The sequence below is a fragment of the Mustela nivalis genome (assembly GCF_964662115.1).
Source record: "Mustela nivalis genome assembly, chromosome: 13".
Classification (NCBI taxonomy): Eukaryota; Metazoa; Chordata; class Mammalia; order Carnivora; family Mustelidae; genus Mustela; species Mustela nivalis.
This window is the reverse complement of record NC_139032.1, coordinates 88,177,178-88,195,623: the sequence shown is the minus strand read 5'-3', so window position 1 is coordinate 88,195,623 and position 18,446 is coordinate 88,177,178. Positions and strand designations below refer to the sequence as shown.

Here is an 18,446-nt window from a genome sequence, read left to right as displayed (position 1 = left end):
GAGGCTCACTCATTAAAGAAACAGCGTGTGTAAAGCACCTCTCGCAGGCAAAGCCTGGCGCAGGCATAGATGTCTGCCTAGAAAGAGCCTTTAAGATGAAACGACCTCATTTCACAGATACACATGTATGCGCGTGAGAACACCCTCTTAGGCGAGAAAATGCAGATTGCTGGGTTAGCGGGCCTAACCAATGATCCAGACAACGGCAAATACACACTTGAGATCTGCAAAAAGCACGCAGGCCCCTTTATTCCCTATTACACAGTTAAAGGTTCAGAGACGTGACTTACTCAAGGTCACTTGCCTAGTTAGCATGTGACCAAATCACCGTTTGAGCCCGGATCGACTTTGCTGCAAAGCCCATGCTTTTCCCACTGCACTGTGCAACTGTTGGCCACGTTGGACAACTGATTTTTCATAAGTTGCTATTCAGGGAAAACTACAGTCACATTATAGGTGTTGTAACCCAGTTACTATATTGTTACATATTTTATGAGTATTTCCGCTGGGTAGGGAAATGGTAGTCATTTTGTAGATAGCAGCTTTGAAAATGGTCATGGGACACACTGAATGTGACACGTTTGAGAACTTGTTCCCAAATTTAGAACTCAAACTTACAAATTCAAGTGTGAGTTGGTTTAGCTTTGCCCTCTGGTGAAAGAACCTGGCCGGCGAACTTAGTCCTGACTTGATATAAATGCTACTTCATTCTTCAAGCATCGGACACCCTGGTTCCCTTTGCTCAGCCGTGATCTTGTCCTGATTTTTCTTCTTAGAGCTGTTGTTGCATTTCTATTCATGCTCTAATCATTTCCCGGCCATCATCCATCGAGAACCAGTCTCAATGTTGGAAATAGAATTTCTGGACCCACGTTCTTTCACCATCGGTCCAACCCATTCTGTAAAGGGTTGCTTTATACCTAATGCTTACGTCTATTCCTGACTCATAGTCAAGCTCAGTAGGAGCTTAACCAAGTCACTTTCTTTATACCGCTTTGTTTCTTTCATTTCTAAGTGGAGGTCCTATCTGCTCACTATCAAATGAGATCTTGTTTTATCTTCTCCAGCTGAGATGATGCTTTAGGGGACAACGGAGAGGCCACCTGGACCTGATCTAAAGGTGTATCCCCAATCTCCACTTTCCATTCACCAATGTCTGATTGGTGAATCCCAAGCCTAGATTGCAGTATTTTCTAGAGATGCACTATACCCTTTAACTTCCTGCATAGCACTGTAGAATGACACTTGAGGACTTAAAAAACTAAAATGCAGAGCCCAGCAAATGCCAGATATCAACGTAGCTAGATGTTGAATAAAACCCTTTAAGTTCACGTATTCTCAGTTCTGTCTAATTTTGTCCTCAGTTTTATAAAGCAAAGCAATCACAAGTTGCTACTTGGATTCAGTACCAGTGTAAAAATTTCCCCTTACTCCTTTTTGAAACGCCCACTGGAATTAACACTCGGCAAGCACGCCCCCTAGTGGGCCACGAAGAATAGATCATCCCCAAGAGGTGCTTTCAGACCATTCTTGGTATCATCATTCCCATTGGCAGGTAAATTGCCATTCCGGATATACTGAATGAACAGCACGGGCTGGCAGCTTGGGAGACCAGACCAAGAGAGAACAAACTTTCAGAGAGCTCACAAATGATCCCAGTCAAAACTAAACCAAATCAGAGACTTCCCACCCTCTCCTTCCCTGCTCTTAAGAGGTATACAGCCCAGCATGTGCTCTCAAAAATACGCCAAGGGAGCCAATCTACAGTTGCACCGCAGCCTATGGAATATTCAGTTGTCTAAAATGATAGCTCTCGAGTGATGTTATAAGGACAAGAAATATACCAGTAATAAAGAGCCGAGCTGTATTTCAAAAGTGTCAAATGCAGGGTTCAAAGTTGCAACCACTGAAACTATGCTAGGCTTACTCTTCACTGGATGACCCAGAGGGCAGTTTAAAGTCCTCTGTCAGGTTTTATACCTGCTATACCCCCAAGTATTACACAGGGCATGGGGACAGAAACAGTGATGTTAATACCACATTTATAAATATAGAAAAAATATTCACATATTGTGAAATAAGACAGCACTTCATAGCCTGCCTTTAAAAAAATGTTTTCCCAAACCTGAGAGTACCGTTTCTAGTCATTAGGAAAGCCAATGCATGGGAATCCTAGCATTCCTCAGTGAGAACGTCAACCTCCTGTTTTTAACCCTGAATTATTCCAAAGTTAATGCATTACTACTTCAATCACACGAGGAAGACAGCTTTTCTATTCCCATCTGCATTTCTCTTCCTGTTTTCCTGTTCCTCAGAGCACCCTGAACACTCACTCTATTACTGATAATTCAGCTTCTGACAAATCACCCCTTAGAAGCGGGACAGATTACAGCAGCCTGATGGATGTATACTCGCATGTATCACTAGAAGCAACATTCTAAGCAAGCAAAGGCTGCTTGGTTGACTTTATTCTTCCATGTGACCGCTGGGTTAATGTTATTAACTATACAGACACCTGGGTGGCTCCGTCGGTTAAGCTCCGGCTCTGGGTTTCAGCTCAGATCCCAGTCTCCCGGTCAGGAGACAGAGCCCTGCGTTGGCTCTACCGTGGGCGTGGAGCCTGCTGAAGATCCCTGCTCCAGCACAAGCATGTGCGCTTACTCGCACGCGTGTGCTCTCTCTCGAAAAAAAAAAAAAGTTACTACTATATTCTTCAGTGTCCTACTTGCGCCGCAGGAGTGGGAACAGAGGCCAAAACAGTTTGCGGGTCAGGGAGGCTGTGTTTTTTATAAGGACCATTTCATGGGGGCACTGTGGCTTGTGATGGTGATTCACCAACTGATGGTGAATAGAAGAAAAAGATTCTCCATATTATTCCAGAATGGGAGTCCACTTGGCTGAAACACTGTGTGCTTGTAAAGGCTTGAAGCTTAAAAAAAAAAAAAAGATAATAATAATTAAAAAAATAAAAAAAATAAAGGCCTGCAAGTACCCGTACTGCCCGACTCTGCAGGCAACCCAAGGGGCCAGCAGCACTTCCCTAGGCTCTGCCCTAGATCAGGAGAAAGCAAGTCTTTGGGGCTGGACGTAGCCTGATGTAGGTCAGGTGGTGAGTGTCACAGTTCTCCGCGGAGCCACACAGGGACCACAAATCGGATTCTTCACTTTCAAGAACTGCTCGGGTCAGGTGCACACCATCCTGTCCTTCAGATGTCTCTCCTCACCCCTCCTGTTCTAAAAGCCTCTGGCGCGTTTCCATAACTACTTCCTCCATTATTTCTGGCTTTAAGAGGTCTTTGATCTAAAGAAGAAAAGAAAAAAAAAAAGAAGAAAAGAAAAAGGTGTATCTGTTCAGAAAAGAAACCGACCATAAGCAGACATCCAAACGCAGAAACCAAGCATGGTTACTATAAGCCTTCCATATTCCTTTCAATTTTTAAAAATTTATTCTTATTTATTAATTTATTTTTAAAGATTTTATTTATTAGGGGCGCCTGGGTGGCTCAGTCATTAAGCATCTGCCTTCAGCTCAGGTCATGATCCCAGGGTCCTGGGACTGAGCCCCACATGGGGCTCCATGCTGGGCAGGAAGCCTGCTTCTCCCTCTCCTGCTTCTCCTGCTGGTTCCCTCTCTCGCTGCATCTCTGTCAAATAAATAACTAAAATCTTAAAAAAAAAAAATGAAGATTTTACTTATTTGACAGAGAGAGAGTGAGCGAGCATGCATACAAGCAAGGGGACCAGCAGGCAGAGGTAGAGGGAGAAGCAGGCTCCCCACTGAGCAGGGAGCCCGATGCAGGGCTCGGTCTCCATGACCCGAGCCGAAGGCAGATGCTTAACTGACTGACCCACCCAGGTGCCCCTAAGATTCGTTTATTTTAAAGAGTGAGAGAGAACACATGATCAGGAGAAAGGGCAGAGAGAGGGAGGGAGAGAGAATCCCAAGCAGACTGTACTGAGTGCGGAGCCCGACGTGGGGCTCAATCCCATGACCCCGAGATCACAACCTGAGCCGAAATCAAGACTGGCAGCTCAACCAACTGAGCCATGCAGGCACCTCTTCCTTTACTGGAGGCTAAGTATCGCAAGATATGTTCTGCTAGAAGCAGCTTAATGAACCACCAAGATTCGGTTCTTGGGATTCGCTAAAAAGATAAAGCTAAAATTTGGGATGGGAGATGAAGTCCAGAGAACTGCTGTCCTAAGGTAGTCCTCCCAGCACCTCCATCCCCCCCGTAAACCCTTGCACTGACACGAGACACCGAGGCTATCCCAAGTATCTTGGGGAAAGATCTACCGACACTAGACAGGGCCGTAGGCAGATCTGTTTCCACCCCCGCACATGGTGAAGGTACTCGGAGACACACTTGCGATCCCTCAGGAGACGCTGGAGCAGTGGGCACTCGTCCTACAGACAGACGAGGAAGAGGGGAGGCACGGCTGGAGCGAGTACCTGGTGCGGAAGGGACGCCTCGTAGCAGTACAAGATGCTGGTGTCATACAGCATCACCCTCTGGGTGACCAGCAAGACGATGCAGTTCCGGAGCCGGGAGATCACCTCTCGGTCGGCGAGGGAGACGGGCTACCCGCGGAGACAGAGGGAAACAGAGAACCAAGGTCAGCGAACAGTCATGGCAAAGCACAGAAATCACTTGTAACTTCGACCTATGACTCCGAGACTCCAAAACAATCAACCGCTGACTGCAAGGGACGGCAGAAAGGAGGGTGCTTCAGCTGCGGGGACCCGCAACGTGCCATCCCGGTGACCAGAGAGCACCCCAGTTCCACTTCATCACAAGGAGAAGGCAAAACAATGTTCGTAAAGACGCCTCAGTGGAGACTCAAACTCCCTCAGTCTGCAGCAATCACACGGTTTAAAACCAGGCAGCTCCTAGGGCACCTGGGGGCGGATCGGTCGGTTAGGTGTCCGACTTGGGTTTCGGCCCACGTCATAATCTCGGGGCTGTGAGATGGAGCCCCAAGCTGGGCTCTGCCTCTCCCTCTCTCTCTCTCCCCCTCCCGCCCCTGCTTGTGTGCGCTAGCAAATAAATAAATTAAACTTTAAAAAATAAAAAAAAATTTTAAATGGTAAGAGCCAGCTCCACCCGGCCCAGAAGTACAGCGGAGACCGAGCGCCACTCGCCGCAACAGCAGCAACGGTGTTTACTCACCTCCAGGTCGGCAGCAAAGCCCCCTGCGCCCTCTTCTTTGTGCTCCGGCGTTGGGTAGATCCAGATGAAGCCATTGTTCCCCAGAATCACGGAGGCCCCACAGGGCAAGTCATGGAAATGAGTCTTCTGCCGCTTGACCAGGGAGGGGGAAACCTGGACCAACACCCCCTGGCCGAGCTAAAGAAACACAGCATGAACGAAGTCACTGGAGAGTCACGAGTAAAGGGCGTTAAAAGCAGACCCAACAGAATACCCATCCTTGCTCTGGCGGAGTCATGGCCACGCCCGTTAACAACTGCAGTCACCTGTGCATACACACAGGGTAACTACGCCCCGAGGACATTTGTGGATGCAGAGGCTGACACGCCCCAGGAGCAGGTGACTCTCCATACCCCTCTCATCCTCCTGCCATTCTTATCATGATATCTGAATCTGGGGCTGGTGCGCTGGCAGTCAGACAAGCTGGGCCGAGTGAGGACATGCGCCTGAGCCTCTTGTGGGCCGGTGCATTCTGTTCCACCTGGATCCCAGCCACCCACCTCGCCCGGGGGATGTACGCTGCTGGGCAAGGGGAGCGGCTGAGGGCTGGGTGCAAATCCATCCCTGGTGGGGAGAAGGGCAACACCGAGTCCCCATCCCGCGGAGGGAGGGTCTGCAGTAGCCAGGCCCCAGAAGGCATGAGCACGGCTGACCAGAGCCGCTCCACAAGGGAAGAGGCTTCCGTGCCACTCAGAAAACAGTTTCCCCTAGCCAAAAGACTGGTAAGTCATAATCTGTTGTAGAAAGTAAGTATGCTGGTGTGGGGCACTGGGGCGGCTCAGTCGGTTAGGCCCCTGGCTCTTGGTTTTGGCTCAGGTTGTGAGCTTGGGTTTGCGAGATGGAGCCCCATGTGGGCACCCCGCTCAGCAGGGAGTCCGCTTCTCTCCCTCAACCCCTCCCCTTGCTCACGTGTGCTCTCTCTTGCTCAAATAAAGTGACTCTTTAGAAGAGAAAAAAAGTATGCTATCGTTAAAACAGTAAGAGCCTCAATAATAGAACTTCATACAAAAAAACCAGTGACCATTCATTTAAAGGCCCAAGTGGCGAACCAATCTTTCCTAGTAAAGACACCCACTTTATTTGACTGGGCATTTGTCTCGAGCCAAGGCCATCGGGTTTCAATATGACCTCCCTTTGCTCCTGGCCCTAGCACAAGGCCGTGGCCCCCCAGAGCGAGCTGAGCCAGCGGGGCCATAGGGCCGCAGGGCATGGGAGCTCTTCTGCCACACCAGTCTCCTCAGTAGTAAGAGAACCGGAGCTGTCGTCCATGACCGTGCCACTAAGCCATGACCGTGTGAACCTGCCGCTTTGCAGGACGCCAGCCTGTCATGCTTAACTTCCAGGGCTCTTTAGGGCTGAATTCCAGAGAGCACTGGGGATTTCAGAAATGGACTGAGGGCTCAGTCAGTATCCAGGAACAGCAAGAGACCACCTTACTTTGCCGTACTTCAGACTCCTCGTGTGCAGCGACACCGCTCCATCTGAGAACACCGCCTGCACCTCCGCCTGGCCAGAGCGCTAAAGGAGCAAACCCTCTCTTGGCACCTGCCTTCCCCGGGGCCCCGCTCCCGCCTCTCCAGCCTCTCCTCCCATCCCCAGTGGTCCCACCTGCAGCCTTAGACCCCGAGGACACCACCGCAACCTAACCTCTCCCCACTGGTTCTCACGAATCTCTTGATGTGAACAACACCTTTTCTACTCCCTGCACAAAAGCTAGCCTGGTTATGAAAATCTGAGTCTAGCTTGAAGCACGGGCCACCATAAGGGATAAACCCGATGAAATGACCAAGGCAGCAGGCCTGAACAGGAGCTGGGGGGTTCGGTTGGGTTAAGGAGGGGGAGGAAGGCTGCAGCAGCGCCCCTGACACTTGATCTAGGATCCAGATCCCCGCCAGGACTACGTGTCCCAGGCGGAGGCATCTGATCGAAGCCCCATTTCCCAGCTCCGTATAAAGCACAGAGATGCTATTATCCAAGGTGCAGGATACACTGATGAGATCCCCTTCCTGCAAGAAACCTCTCATGGCCAGCTCATCTTCTGCAGATCTTCTTCTCTGAAATACACAAAGCGATGACGTGACTTAAGTCAGATCCTGCAGAAAGATCTCTGGAACCAGCCACAGTATTCCGACACTAGAGTAGGTAAGCAGGAACACCAGAGGCCTTCCCACAGCTCCCCCCCTCCCTCCTCTCTCTGGACAGTATTCTAACTCCTTACGTGCTGAAACCCCTCCCAATCGTGCCCAGCCTCCCTTTCTCCACTCACTGTCCACGGCAGCTCTCCAGGCAGCCACAGAGCCAGATTACCGGCGGCCTGACTCTATCTTTACTCACACATTTCCCGTGATCTGGAACGCCCTGTGAAATTCCACCCATTCTTCAGGGATCCACTCTAACGCCCCTTTCCTACAAGCATCTCCCGGCGAAATCACTCCTCTTTCTGTACAGTCACACGCTTGCTCATTCTCCGACTGCCAGGGACTCAGATCAGTTATCTCCCTTCCCCTGCTAATCTGTACGCTCCGTCAGGAACTCAGTCGGGCCTCCTTTATCTCGCATTCTCTGGAGAACTGAGCACTGAGCCTCTCTGTACAGGCATGCTGAACTGACGATAAACCAAGGCATTTTACAGAAGGCCGCCCCTTAGGCCCTGCAGTTGTCTGGGATGACCAAATGCCATTCAACTGACAAAAAGCTAACCTAAACACAACTTTTCAAGGGACACCTTCCCTGTGCAAAACAGATACACCCAGACAAGGAAGATGAGCACCAGGCAACTGAGAGCTTCTCTTCCAACTCTCTTTTGGGGTCACTCCCCTCCGCCGTTCCAGATCCTACCACATACCAACTGCCGCTTATGTGGGGAGGCCTGGGCTAAGTGAAAAGCCCATGTGTACATCTAGGCAGCAAACCTCACTACAGACAGACAAGGGTAAAAAAAAAAGGCAACCTCGGCACCAAGCAGAGTTCTCTAGTGGAGCAGTGGACCCCAGAGCCTTCTCTAGCATACTCTACAGTACTGGCCTGCAGACCCTCACCAGCTCTCCTCCAGGAAGGTTCATGGATGACAGAAGCAAGACTGAATCCAACCTTGAGTTGGTCTCCACCTTCCACCTCTTCTGTTGAACCTACAGAGAAATTCTACAGTTGGACACAGACTCCAGGGGCAAGAGCTCACATCATCAGCAACCCATAACCCCCAATACAACAAGCCAACTGTCTCTATCAAAGGGCACAAAGGCGCGCCTGGATGGCTCAGTTAGTTAAGCATCTGCCTTCAGCTCAGGTCATGATCCCAGGGTCCTGGGATAGAGCCCCATGGGGCTCTGTGCTCAGCAGGGAGTGTGCTTCTCCCTCTCCTTCTGCCCCTCCCCCACCCTACTTGTGCACTCTCAAATAAAAAAAATAAAATCTTTTAAAGGGGGGGGGCCCATAAGAGTCAAATATAATGAATGCCCCACTTGCATAACTACAGATAGAATGACTATCCCATTCATTCAATCACCAGCTTGCTTCTACTTTGTAAATACCAACTTGATATCGACTTTACCTCTGTGATTCTCCCCACCACAATGTCTCCTACTTCACCATTATATCTGGAAGATAAAACAGGTCATCCATCAGTGAACAGACCTTATCACAAGACTAAGCACCACTGGAGATTTCAGTTCCACAGGATTAGGGCCTGGATTAGGCACCATGCTGAAGTCCGGCAAACTCCCCTAACTATGCTGTTCTGACTGATTTCCAGAAACTGGTAACTTGAAACACTCCTACATGTATAAAGTCTCCATTAACTATTCTTGGACATTTATTCCCAGTAGTTCGTTAAGCCTGAAATTCCTATTTTGTTAATTACATGACACTGTTAAGCACGGAATATTTCCTGGTGGGCTCTGGAACACAGATGGCTTCTTCATCAGCAAAGGAAGAGGAGGAGGAGACTGAGACAGGACCTCACCCAAACCAGTCACTCACAGTCTCCTCCACCCACAGGTGCTCAACTCCAGCCCCAGTGCTAGTCCTTATCCCAGTTCTAATGAAGACATGTTCCACGCTGAAGGCTCCAGCCGCGGACCTCTACTCTGTCGGCCCTCACTCTCCTCTTGCTGAGCTCATCCAACCTAATGATTTTAAAGACCAGTGACTATGCCATTCCCCCGAGTTCTAGACTCTGGTCAGCTGTTGCCCAGCATCTCTATTTACATGACTAATAGGTAGTTCCAAATGTCACCAACCTAAAGCGAAGCTTTCCAATAGCTCCCTCCCCAGCCCCCATCACAAACTGGTCCTCTCCCAGCCGGCAGGGCTCAGTAAACAGCAACACCATTCCTCCAGCTGCTCAAGCCAGAAGTCCCGGGAGGCCTTGGAAGAACACTAGATTTCTCGCTCACTCCAGGACAAGACCAGCAGCTGATCCTACTGGCTCTACCTTTGAAATATACAGAAATAAAAAGCATCCAAGGGGCGCCTGGGTGGCTCAGTGGTTAAGCCTCTGCCTTCGGCTCGGGTCATGGTCTCGGGGTCCTGGGATCGAGCCCCGCATCGGGCTCTGTGCTCAGCGGGGAGCCTGCTTCCTCCTCTCTCTCTCTGCCTGCCTCTCTGCCTGCTTGTGACCTCTCTGTCAAATAAATAAATAAAATCTTAAAAAAAAAAAAAAAAGGCATCCAAATTGGGAAACGAAGAAGTGAAAGCTATCTCCATTCACAGACAAGGTCCTATATATGGAAAATCGCAAAGAATACAAAATCCAACACCCTTGTGTGAAAAGCAAAACAAAAAAACCAAAAAACTTAGAACACAGAATGTATGCAGAATCAGCCATTACTCCCCACTTCTACTGCTCGTCCCAGCCACCATGACTTCAGATAACGGAAACCGTCCGTTAATCATCTCCCTAAGGCTGCCCCCCTTCCCCTTCAATCTCTCCCAGCAGCCAGAGTGATTTTATTAAGACAGAAGTCACACCATGTCCCTCTTCTGCTCCACCCCTTCCCGGGGCATCCTAGACTACATTAAAGTGGAAGACACAACGCTATCCAGGCAGGCTGCTCCTCCACTCCCCCTTGCTCACTCTGTTCCAGCCCCATCGGCTTCCTTTCCGCTAACCTTTATTGAGCGCTTCTAGGCAGTGGGCCCTGTGCTGAGTACTTTCCATCCCGTTTCCATGAATTCTCACGAAAATCCTACAAGATGGATCATGCTTTCGTACTCATTTTGCAGGGAAGGTAACCAAGGTGTGAAGAGGTTGAGTAGTGCGAGGAAGCTTTAGTAGCCCACACTTGCCTGTAGTCACCTATACCCCTTCTATTGTCATGTTCAAAACCGCAGACCTACTGGATGATAAAGCTGGTGCGGGTCGGGGGTGCGGTGGGGAATGTTCCTGGCCGTATAACATGAATGACCACAAGAAAGAATACACACCTTTTGTTCTCACCTGGTTTTCAAAGCTTTCACACAGATCAACTTGTTTACCCTCTCCACGGAGCCGGCCACGGATGCAATGAGCTTCTCTTCCCCCATGTAAGTTCCATGGCCCCTGTTTTGAGAGTAGGGTACAAGGGATACAAGAGTGACTCTTGAGATGACCTCTCCCCTCAAGAACCATGTACTCCTGGGGTGCCTGGGTGGCTCAGTAGTTAAGCATCTGCCTTCAGCTTAGGTCATGATGCCAGGGTCCCAGGGCATCCGGCTCTCTGCCCAGCGGGGAGCCTGCTTCCCCCTCTCCAACTCCCTCTGCTTGTGTTCCCTCTCACTGTGTCTCTCTCTCTGTCAAATAAAGTCTTAGAACACACACACACACACACACACACACACACACACACACACCATGTATTCCTAACAGGCTCCTCCTGCTTTAAAGTCTGGCTTCTTTCTGTGCCCTGAACACTGTTTAAGAGAGCTGCAGAGACATCTGCCCTTGTCTTACTCAAGTCTACTCAAATGTCACGTTCTCCACCGGGTGTACCTTGATTACCCCATTTAAAATGGTCGCCCACCTGCTGCAACCACCCCCACCATATTCCCAACCCCATTCCACTTAACCTGCTTAACTTTGCATTTTCCGCACCGAATTTATCACCAAACATACCAACTTGCTTGTTGTGCTTATTGTTTATTATCTGTCTCTCTCTGGTGATATGCAAACCCCGTGACATACATTTCCCTACTTTGACCGCAGTTGTACTTCAACCACCCATAACACAAATACATGCTGAATTCATGAAGGACTGACACTTAAGACTCCTTAGGATCCAATAACCTCAAACTAAGAAGTTAAAGAGCAATATTATAAGTGCTGTACCCCCCAACCACCAAAAGGCTGAAATACCACTAGTGTTTATCTATGATAGTTATGTAATGGTGAGTTTTGCTTCTTTTCTTCTTCTTCTTCTTCTTTTTTTTTTTAAGAGAAAGAAAGAAGAGGGGGAGAGGCAGAGAGGGAGGGAGAAAATCCCAAGGAGGCTCCAAGCCAAGCGTGAAGCCTGCAGGGTGAGGTTTGCAAGGGCTGGATCTCAGAACCCTGAGATCACACCTGAGCTAAAAATCAGGAGTCAGACGCTTAACAGAGTGAGCCACTCAGGCGCCCCGTTTGTTTTCTTAATTATTTCCTCATTTAATTCTCGCTTCCCTACCAAAGAGTTACTGTTATTATCACGATCTTACAGATAAGGAAACTGACCTCAGAGAGGAAATACAACTTGTAATCTGTGATGGCACAGGGCTGAAATCCCAACTCTCTGGCTCAAGAGCCTACTCTCTTAACTGCACATAAGTGTACTGCCTTCAGATTCAAAATGTGGACTTGGGTGCGTGTAGCACAAGCTACTGTATATGCCCTGAGCCCAAACAATTACTGATTTCAAAACCGAGCATCTGGCTAAGAGATGTCGCCTAGAGAAGAGGCCGAGTCAGGAATGCCCACTGTCCCCTCATCTGAAAACTAGAAGAGGCCCCTGATCCTAACCCTCCCCAGTTTTGCAGGTCTCCAACGAAGGGGAGGAAGGCTCAGAGATCAGGGCCTCGGGCAGAGAACCCAGGAGTCTTTGACACCGGAGGTTAGGAGAGAGGGATTTCCAAGGACCGAGGCAAACGCAGACGGGGCCAAAGTGCATTGAGTGAAAAGCCGGAGGACTCGGAAACAAGGGAGCTCAGATGATCAGCTGTGCCCTGCGTCCGCCGGTACTTGGATGCAAGGGAACAGAGGCCACGTGCAGACAGCCCAGCAGGCGCCCTTAGGGATCCCGCGTCCCCAAGTCCCCACGTACCGCATGAATCCCGTGTCCGTGGTGATTGTGTCCCCCGGAACCACCAGATGTTTTTTAGTATCGCGGCCCACGCTCTCGCTAAGAGGCTTCCGAGCCACGGGAAGCCTCATCTCCATCGCCATCTTGGCGCCAAAGAAAAGCGCAAGCGCAGTCCGGCCGGGAACCGCGACTTCCGTCTTTGCAGTTCCCAGCCGTCGCACAGAGGGGCGGGGCAAGGCGGGCCTCAGAGCACCGCCAATGGGAACTCACAGTCTGGCGGCCATGTTGACTATTGGCAACCATTTGGCTAACACGAAGGGAGTGAGGAAGCCTAGTTACCATTTTTACTATTGGCAAGGCTGCACCTGTGGAATTATGAAATCTCAGGTTGCCTGGCGTTTGATTTAGTAATCATCAGCCCATGTATGGTTTGTCAGAGTTAGAGATCATTGAGAATTGGGCCTGTGAGTCTCCTTCCAACTCTAAGTTGCTAAAATGTGATTCTTTGGTAGGGGGGATCTACAGAAAATACAGTTGGAAAGAAAAAAGAGGCCCTATTCATACTGTTCGTAGTAGCCCCAGTATTCTACTTTACTGCTCCTCGTGAGTGCTGGTTCGGCACCAAACAGCCACCTCTACCCCCAGACAGTGTTCCAGATGCTGATTCTGTTCTTTCTTAACAACTTCTTCTGAATGAGCTGATTCACTCTAACTTAAAAAGAAAACTCCCTAAGAAAATATGCAAACCTTGCAAAGCAGCCCTGTTTTGTAGGGAGAGTAGGTGCACACCTAATACAAAGATACGGGCTTATATTTACTCGTACAATAAATTGAGCCCTCTCTGTGTGCCAGGAGCTGTTCTAAGGATTCAATAGTGGGCAGACAGATGTATATGTGGCTATAATCTCTGTGTCCAGTTTATTTTTTAAGACTTTATTTATTTATCTGAGAGAGAGCCAAAGTGAGTGAGATCACAGAGGGAGAGGGAGAAGCAGACACGTCCCTGAGCCGAGAGCCTGATGTGGGTCTCAATCTCAGGACCCCAAGATCATGACCCAAGCTGAAGGCCGATGCTTAACTGACTAAGCCACCCAGGCACTCCCTCTGTATCCTACTTAATAGCAGCACTTCCCTCCTCCCTGACTCCCACTACCCTCTCCCTCCTCCTTGCCCTACGTGATTTATAGACTCCACAACAAACCGCATTTCAGCCTCAGGGAACTGGAGCTGATGATTATGCACAGGGACCCTAAAGAGGATTAAATAACCTGTATCAGCCTCACGCACTGTACTCAGTAAATCAGGTCCACCGCCTCCCAAAGATCCATCAGACCAGCTTGTTAAACCTCCGAAAGGACATTTCTTTCTAAGCAAAGCTCACAACTACATCTGTCAAGAAAGCCAATCCTGCAAGGCAGCCAACAGTATAAATTCCAGGGCTCCGTGGGACGTCCACAGGTCAGACACTTCCCCTCCTGCCTGGAAGAAGAAGATAGAGCTAGGAAAGTGTGAGAAGGGTCCATCTGCTGAGTCTGGCCTCCGCCATAAGAGGGCAGTGGTGTTCTATGAGCCCGGGTAGCCCAGTCCGCTAGGGAGCTAGGCCTGGGAGTGCCCCTAGACCAAGAGTAGGGTACTCTGGACATCATCCACTTTCATCCCAGGAGGGATGGACATAACCTCCGCCCCTCCCATTCTCACAGGGCCTGTCCAGGGCCTGTCACAGCATTGGGATTATGACTACTTAGTATATTGGAGGATTCTGTGTCTGTTGAGAGACTGCTTCCTGGTTCACAGACAACTCACTTCTCACTGTTTCCGCGTATGGCCCAGAAGGGGTGAGAGGAGTCTCTGGGGTGTCTCTTCTAAGGCACCCTGGTGAGCTCATCGCCTCCCAAAGGATCCACCTCCTCATGCCATTAACTTGGGGGTTAGGATTTCAACACATGGATTTAGGAGAGACATATCCACTGCAGATACTTTTTTAAAAAGGCAGAAACTAAGGGCCAAAAAGGACTAACATGCACAGAGTGGTTGGTGGCAGGGCCAGGGTTCCTTCCTACTGCACCTGCTTTGCCCCAAAGCCTGCACCATCTACCAAACACTTCTCGGGGGTCTTGTCCTTTGCTGGATGCTTTATAGACGCATGCTACTTATTCCTCACACTTGACCCATCTTGGAGGTAGGAATTGCTATTCCTGATGGTCCTTGGGGTCTCTGAGTCCCACAAGAGACTTGCAGTTGGGACTGGCACCCGAGACTCCAGACTCCTCACCAGTGATCCTCTCTGCAAAGAGAGGACACGCGGACACCTGGGCACTCGGAAACAGAGTGCACATCCCAGAGGGGCTTATTAGGAATATGGATTCCTTGGGGCACCTGGGTGGCTCAGTTGGTTAAGCGTCTGCCTTCGGCTCAGGTCATGATCCCAGGGTCCTGGGATGGAGCCCCACATTGGGCTCCCCGCTCTGTGGAAAGCCTGCTCCTGCCACTCCCCCTGCTTGTGCTCTCTCTTTGTGTCAAATAGGTAAGTAAAATCTTAAAAAACAACAACAAAAAAAAAGGGCTATGGATTCCTGAGCCCCAACTTGGGCACTGAGGTACTACAAAGGTGGGGTCTTGGAAATCTGTGAGTGTGTGTTTAACTCCCTCAATGATCTGAATGGCCTACCTGGTCTAACATTCATCAGTTCCCTCCACATCCACCTACCTCCCATCTGTGCACTTTCCTCGGGCCCCTCAGTCATCTCTTACCTGGGCACCACCTCTAGGCTGGTCTCCTGGGTTCTACATTTGCCCTCCTACTGTCCAATCCCCAAACAGCAGCCAGAGTGAGCTTTTAAAAACACATCAGGTTAAACCATTTTCCTGCTTAGAACGCTTCTGGCAGCTTCCGTTTACACCAAGAATAAAATCCAAACTCCTCTTCGTGGGACCTGTCTCTGAGCGCGCCCCCCTCCTCACCCGACCCCTTACTCCCTCCACCGCAGTCAGATGTGCGGGTCTCACCTGCCTTCGTTCCGCACACACCGCTCTGGTCACCAACCCAAGATCGGTGCACTTGGGATGCTCCTGGCACGGAATTCTCTTCCCGTGGGTCTTGGTGGGGCTGGCTGCTGTTTCTCAGGCCTCAGCTCAGCTCTCACCTCCTCACAGAAACCTTCCCTGACCACCTTCTCTGGAATAATCCTTGGTCCCTTTTTTATCACTCGATTCCGTCTCCTTTCTTGTCACTGAATGTTCGTGTTGGTTTATTGCAGACTTCCTCCACCAGAACGGGGGTCCTCCAAGAACCAGGGGTTTTATGTCTTGTTCATTGTGTATCAGTGCTCGGAACTGAGGCCCCTTCCTGGGTTAGCCATTCCCTACCAACCTATCCAGAGCCCACACCCTCAACCACCTCCTTTGGGGTGGGGGGCTGCAGGGTCGTTCTGGGCCACTCTCCACCTGCCCTAATCCCACCTGGGCCAGGTACCAGACACATGGGGGCAGGCTCCTGGAGCACTTGTCTTTGAAGCCCTGGGCCGACATGCAAGATGTCTGATTTGGCCAAGGCAGCCACGTTGCGGGAAGCATTTGGCATGGGTGCTAATCAGCTCCCCATCTGGAACTTTCCCCACCAGCCACAGACATACATCCCAGCAGGCCAGCTCTGAGGCGGGAAGGAAGCTGAAAGTTTGGGGTATCTGTTCCTCTATTTCAAGAGATCCAAGAATAATGGATATGGCAAAGGATAGGGGAACAGAGGTTGGACAGCTGCTTCAGATGCCCTCTAGGGGAATGCCCAGTGGGGTGGGTGGTAGAAGCTGCAGCGCTTCTCACCCACCAAAGGCACCCCTGTCTTAACAACGGCTTCTGCTTGTTGAACTTAACGTTGTGCCAGTCATGACGCCATATGCTTTATTCGTTGATATGTTAGCCCACTTACTCCTCACAACATTCTTTTCCATTTGAGAAAACTGAGGCACAGAGAGGCGAACTGCCTTGCCTCCGGTCACACAGCCAGGAAAGGGCAGCAGAGCAGGGTTTCAAAGCAGGAACTCCTGGCAGGAGTAAGATGACAAAAAGATGCAGTAAGATGACAAAAAGAAAGAAAAGGCCATCGTGATTGGAAAGCAAGAAGTAAAACTGTCTCAATTCGGAGACAACATGATCGTGTACACAGAAGTCCTGAGGAATCTACAAAAAAGCTTCTAGAATGAGTAAGCGAGTTTTGCAAGGCTGAAGAATACAAGGCCAGTATACGGGCTGGTCCGCACTGGATCCCTGTGGAATATGCCCAAAGCACTTTGGACCGACTCTGTGGGCCGACTGGGATGTGGTTGGCCTACTGGTTGGTCATGAGCAGGGCTCCTAGGGTCGGCGGCCACCGCGAGAACTGCTCTACCACTGCCCACAGGTGACGTGGGCAAATGATTTACTCTCTAGCTCAGTTTTCTTCTACTTCAAATGGATATTAATAGTGCGTCAGGGAGGAAAAAAGAGCATCAGCCTCACAGGTTCGTGGGGAGGATTCCCAGAACAAATGCATTTAAATCCCTAAGTCCAGAAACTGCCAGTGGTGTTCACGTGTCTTTGTGGGGAGGAGAGGGGTGTGCAGAGGGGCTTGAGGCATCTGCTGGGAATGCAAGCACGGTAAGAGCTGAGGCCTTCGGAATCAGGCTTCTCACCAGCGTGCAATTCTTCAGGACCCCCATTCCACACTGCTCATCCTTGGATCTCTCGCCAGCCCATTTCCAGAGGTCCGTAGCCCAACTGCCTGCAATTGCAGCCTGCTGCCACCAGGCGGGTTCTGGAGCCCGGGCTGTGGATCCTGGGCTGCCCAGCAGGGACTTTTCAGAATGGAATTACCCAGGGAGAGCCATGGAGATTTTTGGTCAAGGGCCCTACTGCCCTCTCTGAAGTCTGACTACTGAAGGAAGCCATCATTACTCTCTGGGAGGCATGGAAGATGGGTGGGAAGGGTGTTTAACTCCATTGGTCAGCATACAGTGGAAAGGAGATTCAAGATTTATTTATGGAAACAAGAGGCCTCTGTGGGGCCAACAGTGGGTGGAAGGTAATACCGGGGCCACTGGAGGCATCAGAAGCCTAGCGGTGAGGTTTCAAAGGAGAGGCCAGGTTGGCGACCAGGGGAGGAGGACTACCAAGGGTGACTTTCCTCGTTGACCCTAGGGAGGAAACCCCAGATGGGCCTTGTAAATGGACACACCAAGTGTACATCTCTCCCCGTGCTTCCATCTGCCCGGGTACAAGACCAGCCTCCCAAAGTATGGGGGTCTTTGGGAGTACCTGAAGCTCCAAATGGGGATGGCCTGCCTGTAAGTGTGAGTTCAAGTGTCTTCCTGTATGTGTGTGTGTACTCGTCGGCACATGGCAACTGAGGATGCACAGACAGTGCCTGTGGGATGCCAGTGGATTGGACGGGTGACCCTCCAACTAGCAGGTGTTGGAATACAGGTACGAACACACACCTCCTCCTGGCCAGGAGGTCCTGGATAGGAGAGCCAGGGCCTGGCCCTGCACTGATGGCCTTCCTGGTCTTTTGACTTCCTCAAGGAGGGTCTGGAAATGGGTACCCCGAGCATTTGGAAATTCTAGGCATCGGGAGGGCACTTGCTGGCCATCTTGGTCCACCCCCACGGGCTACTTGAAAACTCTTAAGTTGTCCATGAAAAGAAAAAAAAAAAAGGTAGGTAATGATTTTAGGGAAGTAACAAAGTGGGGCGCCAATATTTGAGAGTCAGCTGGAAGCACGAAGATTACACCCAGCCCCGTCAGAGATTTCTGGTTGCTTTGAACTGTGGCGATCTCTTTGGGAGCTGACACCCCAGGTGTGCCAGAGAATTTTCCTTGGGGAGGGCACAAGAGTGACTTTCAAAAGCAGTGGAACAACTCTTCCCATCCCCTCTCCAGTTTCTAGGCACTTTCCACATTTCCTCTTCATGCAGATATGCAGATACATGTGTCGACCCCTTCGGAGGCTAAGTGA

The 18,446-nt window shown here is 50.2% G+C and overlaps 1 protein-coding gene across 1 annotated transcript; it reads right to left on the bottom strand.

Annotated features, from left to right (window-relative positions):
• Positions 1-2,451: 2,451 nt before the first annotated feature.
• EXOSC2 (exosome component 2) lies at positions 2,452-12,668 on the bottom strand. Its single transcript, XM_082696039.1, has 9 exons — positions 12,479-12,668; positions 10,648-10,749; positions 8,761-8,806; positions 8,249-8,338; positions 7,199-7,264; positions 6,648-6,716; positions 5,172-5,348; positions 4,454-4,582; positions 2,452-3,301 (listed from the first exon to the last, which is right to left on the bottom strand). The coding sequence occupies exons 1-9, from the start codon at positions 12,598-12,600 to the stop codon at positions 3,221-3,223; spliced, it is 882 nt and encodes a 293-aa protein (XP_082552165.1). The 5' UTR covers positions 12,601-12,668; the 3' UTR covers positions 2,452-3,220.
• Positions 12,669-18,446: the final 5,778 nt, after the last annotated feature.

What these genes read in the sequence shown, in the direction of transcription:
- EXOSC2 (XM_082696039.1), bottom strand. Translation starts at nt 12,600, where the DNA reads ATGGCGATGGAGATGAGGCTTCCCGTGGCTCGGAAGCCTCTTAGCGAG. An exon ending in ACGGACACGGGATTCATGCG is followed by an intron (nt 10,750 to 12,478) that starts GTACGTGGGGAC and finishes CTCTCAAAACAG; the next exon opens with GGGCCATGGAACTTACATGG. An exon ending in ACCTTCCTGGAGGAGAGCTG is followed by an intron (nt 7,265 to 8,248) that starts GTGAGGGTCTGC and finishes TGTGTATTTCAG; the next exon opens with AGAAGAAGATCTGCAGAAGA.